The sequence below is a fragment of the Ambystoma mexicanum genome, chromosome 12 (assembly GCF_040938575.1).
Source record: "Ambystoma mexicanum isolate Mex_15411 chromosome 12, UKY_AmexF1_1, whole genome shotgun sequence".
Lineage (NCBI taxonomy): Eukaryota > Metazoa > Chordata > Amphibia > Caudata > Ambystomatidae > Ambystoma > Ambystoma mexicanum.
The window spans coordinates 73,719,086-73,735,266 of record NC_090936.1 but is presented as its reverse complement, the minus strand read 5'-3'; the positions used below and the strand labels follow the sequence as shown (position 1 = coordinate 73,735,266).

At 43.8% G+C, this 16,181-nt stretch overlaps 1 protein-coding gene across 1 annotated transcript in view; it reads right to left on the bottom strand.

Annotated features, from left to right (window-relative positions):
* The window catches only part of ZCRB1 (zinc finger CCHC-type and RNA binding motif containing 1), a 67,511-nt gene that overhangs the window by 15,711 nt on the left and 35,619 nt on the right, over positions 1-16,181 (bottom strand). Inside the window, exons 7-8 of the mRNA XM_069628028.1 lie at positions 5,265-5,374; positions 3,954-4,029 (exon numbers count right to left, since the gene is read on the bottom strand). Of these exons, the coding sequence (XP_069484129.1) occupies positions 3,954-4,029; positions 5,265-5,374 (186 nt within the window). The remainder of the gene's footprint in view (positions 1-3,953; positions 4,030-5,264; positions 5,375-16,181) is intronic.

Below are 16,181 nucleotides of genomic sequence, written 5' to 3'. Positions count from 1 at the left end.
ACCCTACCATACAGAATCTGCCAATGTATAAAAAGATTAGTAGTGATAACGTGGTCTACAGATTTTATAAGGATCCAAACGAGCAAGAGTCTACATCTAGTAATTGTTTGTTCGGCATGATTAACCAATCAAATGTTATATTTTAAAAGTTGTGTACAATAGGTATCTTTTATGGAGTGCGACTCATTATGGAATAGATGCCTAGATGGCCCAACTAATTTGGTTGTTTTAGCGGTGGTGTTTTTTTTTCATTTCTTAAAATAGCTACTTTAATCTAATTTTAAATGCTTAAATGTGTTACATTGTCTACTTCTGATGCAATATATTGTTTCTAAAGTGCAAATCTTAACTTATTGTAACAAATGTATGCAGATTTTTGTCCGTTTTGTTTAGAATCTTCAATATTTTGGAATGTTTTTATGTGAGCAATTCTGAATGCTGATTAATTTTGTTTAAACCCAACAACAGTAAAAATTACAATTAAAATAAAAACATGTGCATGTACAAAAAGAAGTTACAATTGGCATACGTGGGTATGCCTCCTTGTGCACACCCACAAGCAATTCCAGGGATATTTGCATTGAAAAATCACTGCCATGCAAAGATAGTAACACAATAACATGAACAACCTTTTTTGGGGGGCTGCAGGAAGCTGTTCCATCTTTGTGAAATTAATCTCAATCAATGAAAAGATGTATGCGGTGGTCTTAATTTACAATGGATACAGTCAGAGGACCTCCTTCTCTTCGGGCAAATCCAACTTTATATATGTAAATCAAGATCAGTTGTCTGCACAGGTCTATACCTCTATCTTGACTGTCGAAATAGGGAAGAATGGTTTCTTGTGAATGGTATTATCCTGTTTGCGCCATACTGATACTAATGGTTTTTCCGTTAACTGATATATTTTCCTTATTCGTGATATCTGTGTTACAGTAGATTAATCTTAAAAAGACAGAACCAAATAATCAATCTACACATTATTAGTTTCGCAAACATGGTTTAAACCATGATATTCAATCTTAACTCTCTACACGTGTTTCACCCTCTTCAAGTCAGAGGGCTCATCAGGAGAGTACCTTAAAGTGCTTTTTTAGTGTTAAGAGTATCTTTTATTGACTGAAGTTTTATCAAATTTTTCTAGAATTTCCAAGTCAGGACATCATAAGATCTAAGTCCAGAAAGTTTAATTCACTGGAGATTAAGGTTGCTTTTTGCACCTCTGTAAGGATGAGGATGCAGTGGTCCTCTTGTGGATGCAGCCGATCCGTTGCATTAACCTTCCCTTAAATCTAAAACAATCAAGGCGGGTTATGGGGGTTCTTGGACTTCCCTTAAATTTGAAACAATCACGGTAAGGTTGTATGGGGGTATTAAACCAACCTTTTAAATCCTAAAAAAAAAAACAAGGACAACGTGCATGGGGTGGTCTTTGGCTCCTCTAAATCTGAAACAATCAAGGAGGTGGTTGTGATGAATCCAGTGGAGTCATCACTGATTCCCCGGTGGTGACCTCCGCCCATGTGGCCAGGGGACGGCAGCCACTACCTGATCCTTACCCTGGAGGTGGCTATAAGAGGGAGGATCATATGGGAAGAGACAACTACCGAGGGGAGGTGGTGACTCCATCAGATGAGACGCAGTTTTGCCCTGAGGAAGACCCTATAATACCCGAGACCTTAATGGCTTATTAGCACCAACAGTTCCCTCTTATAGTGAAAGTTAGAAAATCCTTCCTCTATATCACTCTAGTCAAGCCCCCACTGATGACCCAAACACTCACAACTCATACATAACATCTCTGATTTTGAGGTGTCTTTTTGCGAGAATTTTGAACAACAACATCCGAGAAATTAAGTAAATCTATGGACTTCAACTCCCTCAGGTACTGAGACGAGGAAGAGGAGGAAGGAGTTTATGCAAACCAAGAGAATCCCAAAGCCTAATGTGCAGGCTAGTTGTTTTACTTGACCTAAAGTGCGCAGGACATTTAAAAATGGCAGAGGCAGTACAGGAGGGAATTGTGCACCAGAAAACAGTGCGAGAGAAAACGTGCAAATCGACACGGCGGCTCGCAAAATGCAAGAGACACAAAACGGCATGGCGAGAAGGGAGGAGGGGCACCGCAGGCAGACCTGAAGGACTGTGGAAGCACTGGCGGCCGCAGCAGAGCTCCTGGAGGTACGGTTGTGCCGAGAGGCAGCATTCTCTGCTCCAGGCCACAGAGGAAAGCCGGCAAGTTATTGCAGAGCTGCAGGAAATGCTGGGGGGGAACGTCTGCACCATGTAAGAAGCCGACCCAGTGAGGAGGCTTCATCGCAGAGGCACGCCAAGAGCTGGATGCGCTATGAGTCTGGTGAGGCTGAGCAAAGTCATTGGGGACCCTGCGTCTTACCGACATACATGCAACTGACTGACTGAATGGTATGAGATTGCTAATACGGACAATGCTCCAAAGTGGTTTGAATGCAAACAAAACCCAATACCAATTCAGTACCCAATAAGAAGAAAATGTGAATGCCGACAAGGCAAAGTGCAGCAACAAACCCCAAGCAAGTACAGATGCATGCAATGCCAATATTGGGCACAGCTGAAGCAAGTGTTAACATAGGCAAATATACCGAGCACCTCAGGGTATATGCTACTGTGGTGTAGTGAAAAGAACAGTGAAACAAATAAGATAAGAAGTCCTGGCAGGCCAGTATGACATTGTGCAAAGATACCTGGTAGAGGAGTTTGTAAGGGGATCTGAGAAGCCCATGAAAGAAATCCTGACACACAAATACACCAGGCACCCAATGTTGTATAAAGATTTTGACATTGGTGGAAGATACCAGGAGATCTAAAAACCCATAGAAGGATTCCTGGCAAGGGAGTATACCAGGCAATCCAATCCGCTAAAGAAAGACTGTTATGGAGTTTATTTTTTAAACACGAACTTTGCGAGTGCAGTACAAAGACACAAAGGATAAAGAACCACTTTTGCCATCCTACCTAAAATAATCGAGGGGAAAGGGAACCACCTTCTGGATCCAATGGTTTCTAATTGGAAAACACTATTTGGAGGAGTCAGCCTTATATTTTTTGATTGTGAACACTTTTTGCTAACATCAAGTCAAAGACATTTCCTTGCACCCTTTGTTGTTTTGTTTCTAGTGTGAGGGTCAGCTTAGAGCATTTTGGACACAAGGACAGCTTTTACGTTACGGACTACTTGACACAGACCGATCTTTAGTCTTCTAGGTAGGGAAATTCCTCTTTAGAATAGGGTTAGACAGGCGTTTTTCCAACCCATTCTGTTTAATAAAATGTCTGACTGAGAATGCCACAACTTTGTGTCTACTTCTCATTGCTGAGCCCTCACACGGTGTATGGGGAGTCATGACTTCATTTAAATCTGAAGCAATCGAGGAAAAGCTGTATCGAGTAGTTCTTGGACTCCCTTGCGCTGCTGCTGACAGCTCCAAGTCTAAGACTGAGAAGATAGTCAGAGTCGTAAAGCAACTTCCCAAGGGCACTATAGTCTTCTGGCAGTCTTATGGTGCATGGTCCTGAACTCTGATTAGGAAATCAGTCATATGGGGGGGGGGGAAGGGCCCCACTACTTGGAGAAGAACTCATTGAAAGCCTGGTGATCCAACCAACAAACATTGGCTTAGCTATCGCCATGTTATAACAAAGAGGCAAAGTAAAACACAAGGGTCCCCGATATTACCTGCTTGGATCTGTTTTTTCGTGCACGGTCAACCACTCCCTCATTCCCCTGCCCACTATGCTATTTAATATACTGACGACTCTTTAGAATGAGGCACAATTGAAACAATTTATTGCTTAAATGTCTGCATTTTGAAAAGGGGAAGGGCCAACACCCTCAAATGACTATGCACATCCATTTAATTAAATAAAGAACAAGCTCTGTGATGATAACAAAAAATTGACTTTCGGCACCTCACCTGGAAAGCTATGGCTTGACTGAGGCTATCCAATGCAGGGTCCTCTCCTTCATCTTCACTTTCTTCCTCTTGGACACTGAAACATAGGACAATGTGAAGTGTGGGCGAGCAGAAGCACATTCCTGGCATACTTAATTTCATGTCCAGAGATAGTAATTCCACCAGAACTGCTATTTAGGAAGGTAAACACTAAAATAACTAAGCTAATGCAAATGCAATGTCTAAACTAAGAAATCAGGTTTTACACATTTTCCACTTTGGTCAAAACAGTAACAATTCAATATCACACATACTTTTTCATGTCCCAAAGTGTAAAAACTTGGTTAGAAATGTTTACGGGTCTCAAGACAAAGCTTTGAAATACTTTTGCATTGGATGAAGACCATGACCGGTGTCCCATCAACGCAACATCAAATCTCTCGACAAACTAAGATGCTTCATCCAGAAAACTCTTGGTGTAAACCTGCATGGTCTGCATACCCTGATAACGGTTTGGGTGTATTTGACCTAAAACGTTTGACCTAATCATATTTGATCTAATTTATTTGACCTTTTTTCAGTCTAAAATGATGCGGTGGGAGACCCCCTGCAACCACCCCCCCCCCCAACTTCCCCTCAACCCAATCTATACCCTTATCCACCCCATACATATATATTTAATTATGTTTTACTGAAGAAAAGTCCAAAATAAATAAATAACAAAAAGATCTAATGTTTTAGGTCAAATGTTTTTAGATCAATTATGCTAATACCCTGATAACTGGCCCCGGTGCAGTTATCTACCCCGCTGTGGCACCACTTGCCCCTCTTTCTCCAGAATCTTAATGTCACCAATCCAATCATGGCAGATCACGAAAGCCACTGTGCCCATCATGTGAGGGTACACCAAGTATACATTGATGTAAATTATGTATCATTGTTAAAACAGTTTTACAGCTCTTGAGGCGATTTCCTCGGTATTGTCCAATTTGACCTAATGCCAATTTGACCTACTCCCATCTGACCGCATCTTTTTGACCTAATTCGGTCGGTCAAATGGCACACTTTAATAACAAAAATACTTGTGGGGTGGGGTAAGGGAATAGGTTGAGGTGGGGGAAAGTCGGGTGGAGGTGCGGGGGGGACTCCCCCCGCATTAGCGGAGGTTATAGGGTGCCTTCCTCCGCAGGAGGTCAAAAAGAAATAAGTCAATCAAATTAGGCCAAATGGGCAGTAGGTCAAACAACCCATATCCATTTCCTTTCTACAATAACCTCCTTTCATGAATGACAAAGAAAATATTAGTAGAGAAATACACAGAAATATAGCTACATTTCTTCTTCAGGTTCAATCATTTTCTTTTTCTTCTTTTCTTTCTTTTTTGGAGGCTCACGTTCTCCCAGCATATTTTTAGGGCAAGCATAACTCAAGTGTCCATTATCCTATTAGACAGAAGAAAATATAACAAGTATTCAGGGCAAGCTGTGCATATGTTAATATGTCTACGGCATAGAGCTCCTTAGGTCAACAGTTCACTTATTTCTTCCCACTTAAGCATCACAAACAGTAAATCTTGTTGCAGAATCTGCACTATAGAAGCACAAACAAACCATACCCATGTGTCTTAACAAGCACACGCAAGCATGACATTAACTCACCGTTGGGCTGGCCACCTGCCCCTGCCAAGCACAGATAACCAGGAACTGTTACCTATCCTAGTCCCGGTACATTGACAGCAATAACCTGCACTTTTGAATGTAATCAATATCATCAGTTGATATGAAAGACCGCTTTACCTGCCTATTGTTGGAATCACTGGGTAGTTGAAGAGCCAAAGCCTCAACCCCGTCACAACCAAAAAGTGTAGTACCACTTCTAGAGTATGCCAATGAGAAACTGCCAGGCTACTAACCACTTCTACTCTATGCTGTTTACATTCAGAAGGAAGGCACAGTAATCAAAAGACAATCATCGTCAAAGACAAACTATCTTTAGAAAAGCAGGGCTTGCTAAATCTTCTAGCCCACTAGCATTGGCGAGTAGTTTTTATGAAGGCCGAGTACCACTTGCATGATACTCGACCTTGCTGGCGAGCATGGGGATGTTAGAAGAACAAGTTACTTACCCTTGGTAAAGTTCTTTTGATGATGTTTCTCCCACGTATTCCTTATCTTATGATAATAGATCTCTCCAGCTTCACTGCTTCTGATTTTTTTTTGTACAGGGGGTGCTGAATGCAGAGTCGCCACGTCGATTAGCTTTGAGGGCCTCCGATGACCGTCAACGCCATCATCAGCATAAATAGCGCATTCAGCGCACGTTTTCTTCAGTTCCGTTTTTCCGTGCTTATGCTTTGAGTAATTAGGGCGCGCTTCAGTTTTTCATCAGAAAAATGTCTTCTTCACCTACTCCTTCGACACCAAAGTCGGGTTTTTAAAAATGCCACGACTGAGCATCGAAAATGTCCATCATGGATCCTCATCGCGTCTGCCTGTAGTGTTTGGGCTCCGGGCACCATACCGACAACTGTGGGTTCTGTCAGGCCATGACAGAGAAAGCTCTCAGGGAGCGTAGAGGAAAACTGGCAGTGGGGAGGTTGGCATTGAAGTCTTCTTCGAAGTGGGAGAAAAAACCTGGTGAGTCTAGAGACTCTTCCCAGGGTAAAAAGTCGAAGAGGTCCAGATCGAGGACTCGATCGCGGAAATCTTTGTCTTCTTCCAAGAAGGCGAAGAAGAGACGCCATAGGTCTCCAGTAACCTCAAGTGATTCCTCCACAGAAGTAATTCGATGCCCAATGAAGTCTGATTCCCTGGCAAAGTGGGATGCAATTTGATCCGAGAAGTTGCGAAAGGAGAGTGGACCAAGTAGATACAAAGCAACCATGTGAGCCTGGGACTCGCACCCATATGTGTTTGAAGCAAAGAGTGTTTGGGACCCAGAAAGGAGAAAAGAGACATTACAAGAGAAAACACTTGCGTGGCAGGGAATCATGCTAACCTGGTAAGCAACAGTTCCTCGCGAGTTAGCTGGAAACTTAAGAGAAGAATACATCTAGGCGAAAGTAGCCTTTGGAATCCTGCATTTTGGAAACTTATTTTGCATCACTTTATTACAGCCAGACTGGGAACATTTCTGTTGTCTGTGAGCACAAAGAACACTTTGTACTTTAAGAAAAGGACATATTTGCACAATTATTTTAGTGTTCGGAACAGAAGTAGGTTTCTGGACACTGTGAAAGACTTCTTAGTTTCAAACTACCTGACATTTTCATTCCAGAGAGGCATTTTTTCCAACCCTCTTATTATTTATAAAAGTACTTATCCAAAATCATGCCACCATTGTGTCCGAGCCTTTCTTATGGACCCTTACATTACTCAAACACCAACATCTATCCTTCCTAAATATGGCAGCATAGTGTTAATCTGGCCCCAAGCTGTAAGAGCACTTGAACTGAACCATTTCACAATAAACCCCTACTGCGCCACACAATTAACACACCTCGATACCAGATGTATGTTGATGTTCCGATGTTTAATCAATTGTGTAATTCATTCTGAAAACTACACCTTGTAAACCAATAATTTCCATATCTTTTAAACCTGCTTTCTTAAAACTTCCATCAATACAAATTATGCAAATTTGATACATCCACACAATACACAAAATTACAGAAATAGACAAGAAAGAACATGATCATATTTGCAATGGGAAACTAATGAGTGAAACTTAAGTCATCTGCTACAATTGAATTCAGATCATGATTAATGAATGTATTAATCAAAAGGATTGGTGTAGCTTGGAAAAAGCTTGCTAGAAGCCACATAAGAATAATTGTGACCTCTAAACGAAACACGTGTCGGCATGAATTTTGTGTATTGTGTGGCTGTATCAACTTTGTATAATTTGTATTGGAGAGGTTTTAAGAAAGAAGGTTTTTTTTTCAAACTGTGTGTTTTTTTCCATCTTTGCATCACATCACATTGCAATTCTTTCACATTATATAAAGAAGAAAAAAGAACACAACATAACCAACTGTTAGCTGCAAACTTACGTAAAATCCTACACATCCCGGTGTACAAATGGGTTCGCACTATCCATGCTTTGTGTGGATACAGACACTCTACCACAGGTCCTCTTATACACACCGACACCATCTCTTTTGCCGAGTACTGACCCCTCAAATCTCCCGGAATCCCCAAATATCATTATTGCCTCCCTATTGGGTGGGCTCAGACTTGGTACTGCCCAATATGCCACAGCTTACCCCTTCGCTTTGTCTCGGGTAATTGCCCCATGCCACCATTCCAGGATTCCTTATGAAGGCCCTATCTCTTCACGCTGCACTACATAAGTCTGAAGGGGTCCCCGTATCTCCTTAGATCTACTCCTACCTGGAAGTGAAGCCGCGTACAGCATTTCTCTCTCCTCGCAGCTCTCCATACACCTCAGCTATTGAGCGTAGGTGGGAGCTGGTGCCTTCATCCAGGCCCCAGCTTTCAACACTCTGGCCACTACCGATGCCAGCCCCAGCAAACGGTGTCCAAGCATACCCTCCCGAGGGAGGATTGCAAGAAGCCATGCCAGGGGTGTTGGTGGTATATCCTCCCCCAACATGTTTTGTATTCCATTTATTAGATCTTGCCATAGTTAATGCACTTTATTGCAATGTCACGCTTTATATAGAAAGTTTGCATTCTGACCTCGGCATTGTGTGTGGTCAGCAATGCAATGCGGACAATTAGATGATTGTTTAAAATATGTAATTTTTTTAAATGATAAATGTCATTAAACGCCTCACTATCCCTACTCTGATGATAATTTCCCTGCCTATCAAAACTAAAGGAGAACACTCTGTAAGGAATTCATGGTGGCAATAATGAAGACAGACACAACTGAGGCACGGTTCAAGGGCGTTTATTGAACTTCAATGGGTTGGATGAACGCATATCTAACCCTACATCTAAGGATGGGAGCAAGCTACGACCATCAAAGTATAAATAACACAGTCTTAGTGGAGTCTTGTCAAAACAAAAAGGCCTATACTAAAAAAACCTATTGCCAATCCTTACTTCGAAATACAAATGATATGGGGAAATATTGTATGTAAAAGAAAGTGTGTTCAAGAAACAATATGTCAGGGCAGCTGGAATCTTCCCTTCCCCACGTTTTCAGCATGGGGCAAGGTGGCACACTCGAGCTTAGCACATACTCTGGCTTCTCCAGCACGAGGATGCAGGTCAGGATACCAATATCCGGGCCTTCTGCGCCAAAGTCCATTTCCCTTCAAAAGCCTCTTATTCGCAGAATGCCTGGAGTAACAAACCAACTAAACAAAGTTCCTTCTTTTCTTCAGATTTTTAAAATTCACAAGTTTCAGGGTTCACGGTTTCTAATGGGTCTCCCTCAGCCGGGCTCAGACCTTTCAATCACCAGTTTATACAATTCCACAGATCTCCCTTAACCGGACCTCGGACCTGTCGTTCACACTCCTAATTAGTTAATCAAAGACATTCGACTGTGCAAGGCTTTTGCTTAACTTCTGCATGACCACTTCGATGTATTTCACATTCATTCCTTTTCTGATACGATACACCAAAAACAGAGACCTTCGACTGGACACAACCGCGGTACCGGAGCACTCTGTTATTCTATCCCTTCTTTGACACTTACACGCACCAGGGTTCTTTGGTTTTTGGAAACTCACTGGTTGCCGTGTTCACAGTTCTCCTGAATTTCACCTTCATTTAGGACATGGCCAGCAGCTTCCAGCCTGCCTGCTCCCGATTTCCTGGACATACGTCTCCCGAGCCATGCCACAGCCTCTCTCCAGCACTGAGTCGCCGTCTAAGCTCCACATTCCCCTCTGGTCTCTCAAGGCTTTTTTCTGCACTCTGGCTTTCAAGGTCCTCTCTGTGCTCTCGACTTATCCCCGAAAGCTCTTAGGGTTCTCGGACCCCCTCTTATTGTTCACACAAGGGTCTCCCTCAGGTGGGCTCGGACCCCTCCTTAATGTTCACACAAGGGTCTCCCTCAGCCGGACTTGGACCCCTCAATGTTCACACAAGTGTCCCCTCTTAGTTTAAAAAAAAAATGGGTTTGGACTTCCAGTCCCAGAATGCACTTCCTACTATTTTACTCCCACTTCACCAGCTACCCGAAAACCGCATTCTTGCGATTTGGGAGCAACAGAAGGACAAGGGGGAGTTTGACTGAGGTCAGGGTCCTACTGCCTGCCCCTCAAAGGCCTGGACTCTTCTGTTTCGCTCAGGGGAGGAGCTCTGATGTGGGTGCTGCCAGGCAACCCCAGCTGCCCCTGGTTTGGCTACCTGGAGGCACAGCTCCCACTCCACACTGCAGCTTCACCTGCACTCACAGGCCCGGTGTCTGGGCAGTTCTTCCTCTACAGGACTTCCAGGTTCTCTCCAGCTCACGTCTCCCTCTTGCTTCTCTGGACCCTTCCAGCATCCCCAGCTCGCTATTCACAGTTTCTTGATAACCTTCTCTGGGTTTCAAGGTAAATTCAGCTCCAATGATCAACAAAAAAAAGAAACAAGGAAATCCATGTAGGTAATATAGTCTCAATTCAGTTCTTGATGTTTCAATGGCAAAGCAAAGTTTTGTTAACCAAAGTTCCAACAACAGCAAAGATTTTCCTCTTGGTGAAATAAGTACTTCCACTTCCTCAACAAATATAATCACTGTTATTCCCTGCCACAATGCTTTGCCCCCACAAACTGCCACAGTTCAAAAGAAATGCAACTTCTGTAATTGGTAATGAAACACAGTTCTTGGTTAATATTTTGCATGTCTCTCTTTACAAGATTAGGAGATACAGTAGGTATCTTTGTCAGGATAATTTCACAGCACTCTTACTTACACTTCAAAAACGTCTACTAGAGTTATACCATGAGAAGCTACTCCCTTTGCTTCATAGTATTTTGCTTCATTTGTGCTCCTGCAGTCTTGCATCTACTGTGAACCAAATATACCAGCACTGCTTCAGTGCTTTGTGGCACAACTACAGCTTCAGTGTTTTTTAACTTCAAACAGGTTGTGGTTATAACAAGATTCACTTTCCGATATTTCAACACCTTCAGGTAGGCAAGGCACACTCTTCCTCTGAATATCCCTTTTCCAAAGCGGCAGCGTCTATGTCTCTCTTGCCTATCTGCAACCAACAACAGCCTACTTCTCTCTTGCGTCTACAGTCTTTGGCAATGTAGGTTATAACAGTTTCAAAGGATATTTATTATAAGTAGCAGTTTTCCCTTCCCCAACCTGGCCTTCATCCCTCTGCCACCTGTTAGCCAGAATAATTACCTAGAGGTTTTGGTGCCACTCTCTTGGCTTCTGGTAATGCTTGCACAATTGTATTGTAGGCAATGTTGGTGTTTAAATGGTTCTCTGGCTTTGGGAAATACTGGTTTCAGTCTCAATTGGGGAATACTCTTAGCTTGGGCAACGCTTGCTATCTCCAACTTCAGATAAAACATGTAAACACTTGACATCTCTTTATGAGTAATTGTTGTCTCCATGATTAAGGCTTCAGAGATCATCCTTCTTTGAAGAAACGCAATTAGGCACACACAACGACTTCTTCATAGTTTTCTTAGCGTTTGCTCTTCACGCGAGTGAAATAGGAATTCCCAATCACACGCAAGTGCACATTTCAAGTGTCCCATTGTTAAAGACTAAACAAACAACTTTGCCTCGCTTCTACGCTTACACAAGTTATTATTAAGCTGGATACTGTTGCCGGCAGTGCTCGAGCAAGGAATATGAATGCCAGGTTTAACTCACCGTCTTCTGTTTTCCTCTCTACACGTGTTGCACAACTTCTAAGACTTCTGGCTTCACTTGGGACCCACACCCTTCCTCGTTGACGGTGTCTCAATTCCGCCCACTCAATTAAGGAGCCCCTCTCGCTCCTGAGACCCACTGTTTCTTCTCGGACACGCTTCTTGCTGCGCAACCTCTGCAATTAGGATCAGATAGGGAAAGGCAGCCTTCCTACATGCCTTCCACTGCGCAGCCTTTGCATAGCAGAGTTTGGGGGAACAAGACCCTCACAGGACAAACAGGGGAAATCTGCTGCATCATAGTCCCAGCGTCCCTTTGGTTCTCCCACTTCTGCCTGGATTGCCAACACTGTGCCTTCTTCCTTCTGCCTCTGCTTCATACACTCCAGGCACAGTTCAAGCTCCTAACTGCCTGCACCTGAGGGGGCCCTTTAAGTCTCTCAGCTTCCCTCAGGAGTGGGCCATTAGGCTTAATTGCCTGACTACTACTACAGCATGACCTCTTCCTCATCCCAGTACTTCTGCGGGACTTGTAGTCCCCAATAATAAAATCGGATCTTTTTACTAACTTCTTTGTTTTAAGGGTAGATGTATTTTCCTTAGAGTCATTTAAGGATGAACCATTAGAATGCATTTATAGAGAAAGACAGTTAATTTGAGGCAATATTTCTACATTCCTTTTCATTATACCTTTGGGAGTAGGGAGGAATTTTATCCTGAATACCTTGAATGGTTTTTCTTTGGTTAAGGGTTGTTCAGGTTTTACAGCATTTTTGCCCAGAGCCACAGATCTTATATGTAGTTCAGAAACATCATAATGACAATAGGCCATTACCTGTGGTATCAACTTTAAAAGGTTCTCTCTTTTAACTGACAAATACTGCGTCTCATCCCATGGGATCTCCACGTCACCCTGGGCCTTGTCTCCTCCCAGGTGGTACTCCTGCAGTGCACCACCCCCAAGGTCAGGATCAGGAAGCGTCTGCCTCTCCCTGGTCACCCGGGGGGAGACTTTAGACAGTTCTCCAAGGGATCCGTAGGATTCGTCACATCATCTACAACAATTAGCGCTCCTATCAGGGTAGCATTATTTTAACCGTAAAGGTGTGTGCTACATTTGATGGAGGTATTTGTAGTGTGTAATCCTGTAGCAAGCGTTGAGAGATACCTTTCTAGTTTGCAAACATGCCTATTGCCATTGACGATCAGTCAGCACTACAACCTGTGTGGTGTCCCAATTTTCCCTGGCCTTGTCCTCTACCCCTACCCTTTGTTCCTCGACCATCTTAAATAGGGAGGAGACTGCTCTGTGATATCTTGGTTACACGATCATCTGTGTAACCTTTGAAGTCTGCGGCTCCCCTGGCCTACATGGCCAGCGAGCCTGGAGCTCACTTTGGCGTCTATAGTATAATAAAGTGGTAACCACCGTGCAACTGCCCTCTGTTCTGCAACTGTTCCAAGGTTATGAATCTATCGTCCAAAAATAGATCTTCCAGTGTGTGAACCCGAGAGCTTCAAAGTGTAGCCGGAAGATTGTTTTGTGTGTCAGCTTAATGCCCTGTGTTCTATATATTGCAAAGTCTGGGGTATAGAGCTTAACCTACCCCACAATCTTCCCAACCAGTCCCTGGCCCAATTTGTGGTATCTACATGCTGAACTTCTATGCAAGGTTTCTGGACTACGCCCCATAACACTGCCCCACAGGTCGTCCGGGTGTGCAGTCGCCTTCTCTATGCCAACATGCGGTACATCAGTAACAGTTGCCCACCATCAAATTGCATATTGGACCGGAGCTGCTACATAATACAAAAGCATGTCCGGGTAGTCCATCTCCCCCTGCTCATATGGTTTGGTGAGCATAATGTATGGAATCCTGGGCTACCTGCCAGACTGTTCTTGCCAGCATAGTCCCCACCCGCACCCAGTATTTTTCCAGAGGCACTATGGGGACATTATTTAATATGTATACCAATTTAGACACCACCACCACCATCTTGGCCAACACCATGCAGGCTGCCTTTGAGAGCGGTAACCGGATCCACAAGCACACTCATTTCTAGCTGTTCTAATACCTTCACATAATTTTCAGTGTATAGTGTGTTCGCTTCTGTGGTGACCTGCACCCCGATGTCAAATACCCTTCGGGCACCATTTAAACGCAGGTGTGGTAACAAACTGAGTCGTTACTTGAGTCCGCGGCAGGATTTTAGACTTTTCTCAGTATATTTTCAGTCCGGACAGTTGCCCGAAACGCTGTACATCTTGCTTTTGGATCCAGTTCCTGGAGGTGGACCGGTGCGAGAGGATCACCTGGATGGGGAACCTTGGGGAGTGGGTGTGGGGCATCTAATGGTGAGATGTGGTGCCCCCTCCTTCAAAACCTTTACTCCCTCTTTCCCGATCAAGTACATGAGTTTTGTAATTCACCACCCCCCCACCCTTCCCTGCACGAACACATATACATTCCCTTTAAACACTGGGGAAAGACAGACTCGAACATGTCCCAGTGCCGTGGTCAGGCAAAGTCAGGCAATTGTGTGGAACCACTCACACCTGAATCCCCTTTGCCTTCCCCTACCTGGATAAAATGCAGAGCACAGGAACACACTTCGAGCAAGGCAAGGAACGGGACAGAGCACATAAATGAGCAGCCTATTCTAGACCGCAGCTGAATCGAGGAAGCCAGACAGAAAGTTACGGAATGAAACCAAGGAGGGTGATGCCGTTGGGCCGTTTGACAAGTAATCGCTGGGCTGTTGAAAACTCTGAAGCAGCACGTGTGAGGCAGATGAATGTGGCCAGAGAATCCTGTAATGCGTGTCCGAGATATCGGGAGCCCTCCTGCATGACTAGTCGATTCTGAGAGGAGTGAGGGGAGGAGGCGGGGGGAGTGCAGCGCTGTGGTTTCGCCCTTCACTCCATGATCAAAGCCGCGAGCGGAACTATGAGTTGACGGCAAGTGTGTGAAACCGGGCTGCGTATGAACAAAGGTTATGGGTGGCAAAAAAGTGTCCTGTGAAGTAGAATTGAAAAGGCGTTTCATGAAAGATGTAAATGAAAAGGAAAGCTGATGATCATTTTTTTTAACTTTGAGATGTGAACTCACGATACTAAGTAGCAGAGTGGTCCAGCACTGTGTGTGTGCCCAATCGAAAGCTCTCTGCCTGAATGTATCCCGCCAACAGAACTTATGAAATATGAATATGATTTATGAGGAAGAGAATCAAAGTGGTCCTGCGAGGGTTTAAGTCAAATCTTTTGCACAATCGAAAGTCTTTGGTTCGCAGTGAACTGTGAAAGTGAAATAGGAGTCTGAGCCCGACAGAGAGGGACTCAAAGTGGAAGTAAAAGACTTTTGTTGTTTAAAAAAAACTCCTGAGGAAAGGAACTTTGAACAATCTTTGTTGAACTTTCGTCTTGCAAGAGAGAATCCTTCCTTGATTGAGCAAGAGACTTTTAGTTGCAGAGAGTTGATATATGAACTTGGAACTTAGCTGAGCTTAAGCGTGTTCCAAGCCCAAGTGTGCCGCCTTGTCCCATGGTAAAAAACGTGGGTAAGGGGAACCAACTATCCAGCCTTCCTGGCATATTGTTTCATGACACACTTTTTGTTATTGTCATCATTTCCCACACTGTTTATTGTTAAGAAGTAGGGATTGGCAATAGTTTTTTGTTTAGTATAGGCCCTTTAATTTTGACAAAGACACTACTAGGACTGCGTTATCTTTATTTTGATGGTCGTAGCTTGCTCCCACCTTCAGATTTAGGTTTAGACTGGCGTTTTTCCAACCCCCCTGAAGTTCAATAAACACACTTGAACTGTGATCACTTGTCTTACTGTAAGCATGAGATTACTCTCTGGATCCTTAACGTACAACAACATATCAGCGTAGAGAGAGATGATACTACTTTGAGAGAAAACCTGAACACCTCTATGTGCGTGCCGTTCTTGAATTTATCAAGCCAAGGCGAGCCGAAGTGGTGTGAGGGGACACCCCTGTTCTGTTCCCCTCATGAGCCATACTGGTCTAGATACTGTCCTGTTCGTAATTACCATAGCACTAGGTACGGAAAACAGCAATCATAGCCCCTTTATGTAGGCAATCCCCAGTCCTGTCCGCCGTAGGATCTCAAACAAGAAAAGCCACTCTACTGAGACAAAGGCCTTCTTGGCATAGCGAGAGGCCACAATCATTGGGACTTCCTCTTTAATGTTGTGCAGGAGGGCGCAGAGCCAGGGTAGATTGTTTTAGGTTGACCTGTCTGGGATGAAACCTGCCTGATTGGGCAGCATTACTCCTGCCAAATGCGGCTGCAGGCAATCTGCCAGCAGTTGGGCTAGTATCTTATTGTCAGTGTTCACTAATGATAATGGCCTGTATGAGGTGCATCTTAAGGGGTCTTTTTGGGGCTTAAGGAGGACCGTGACCAGGCCCACTCGAGTAG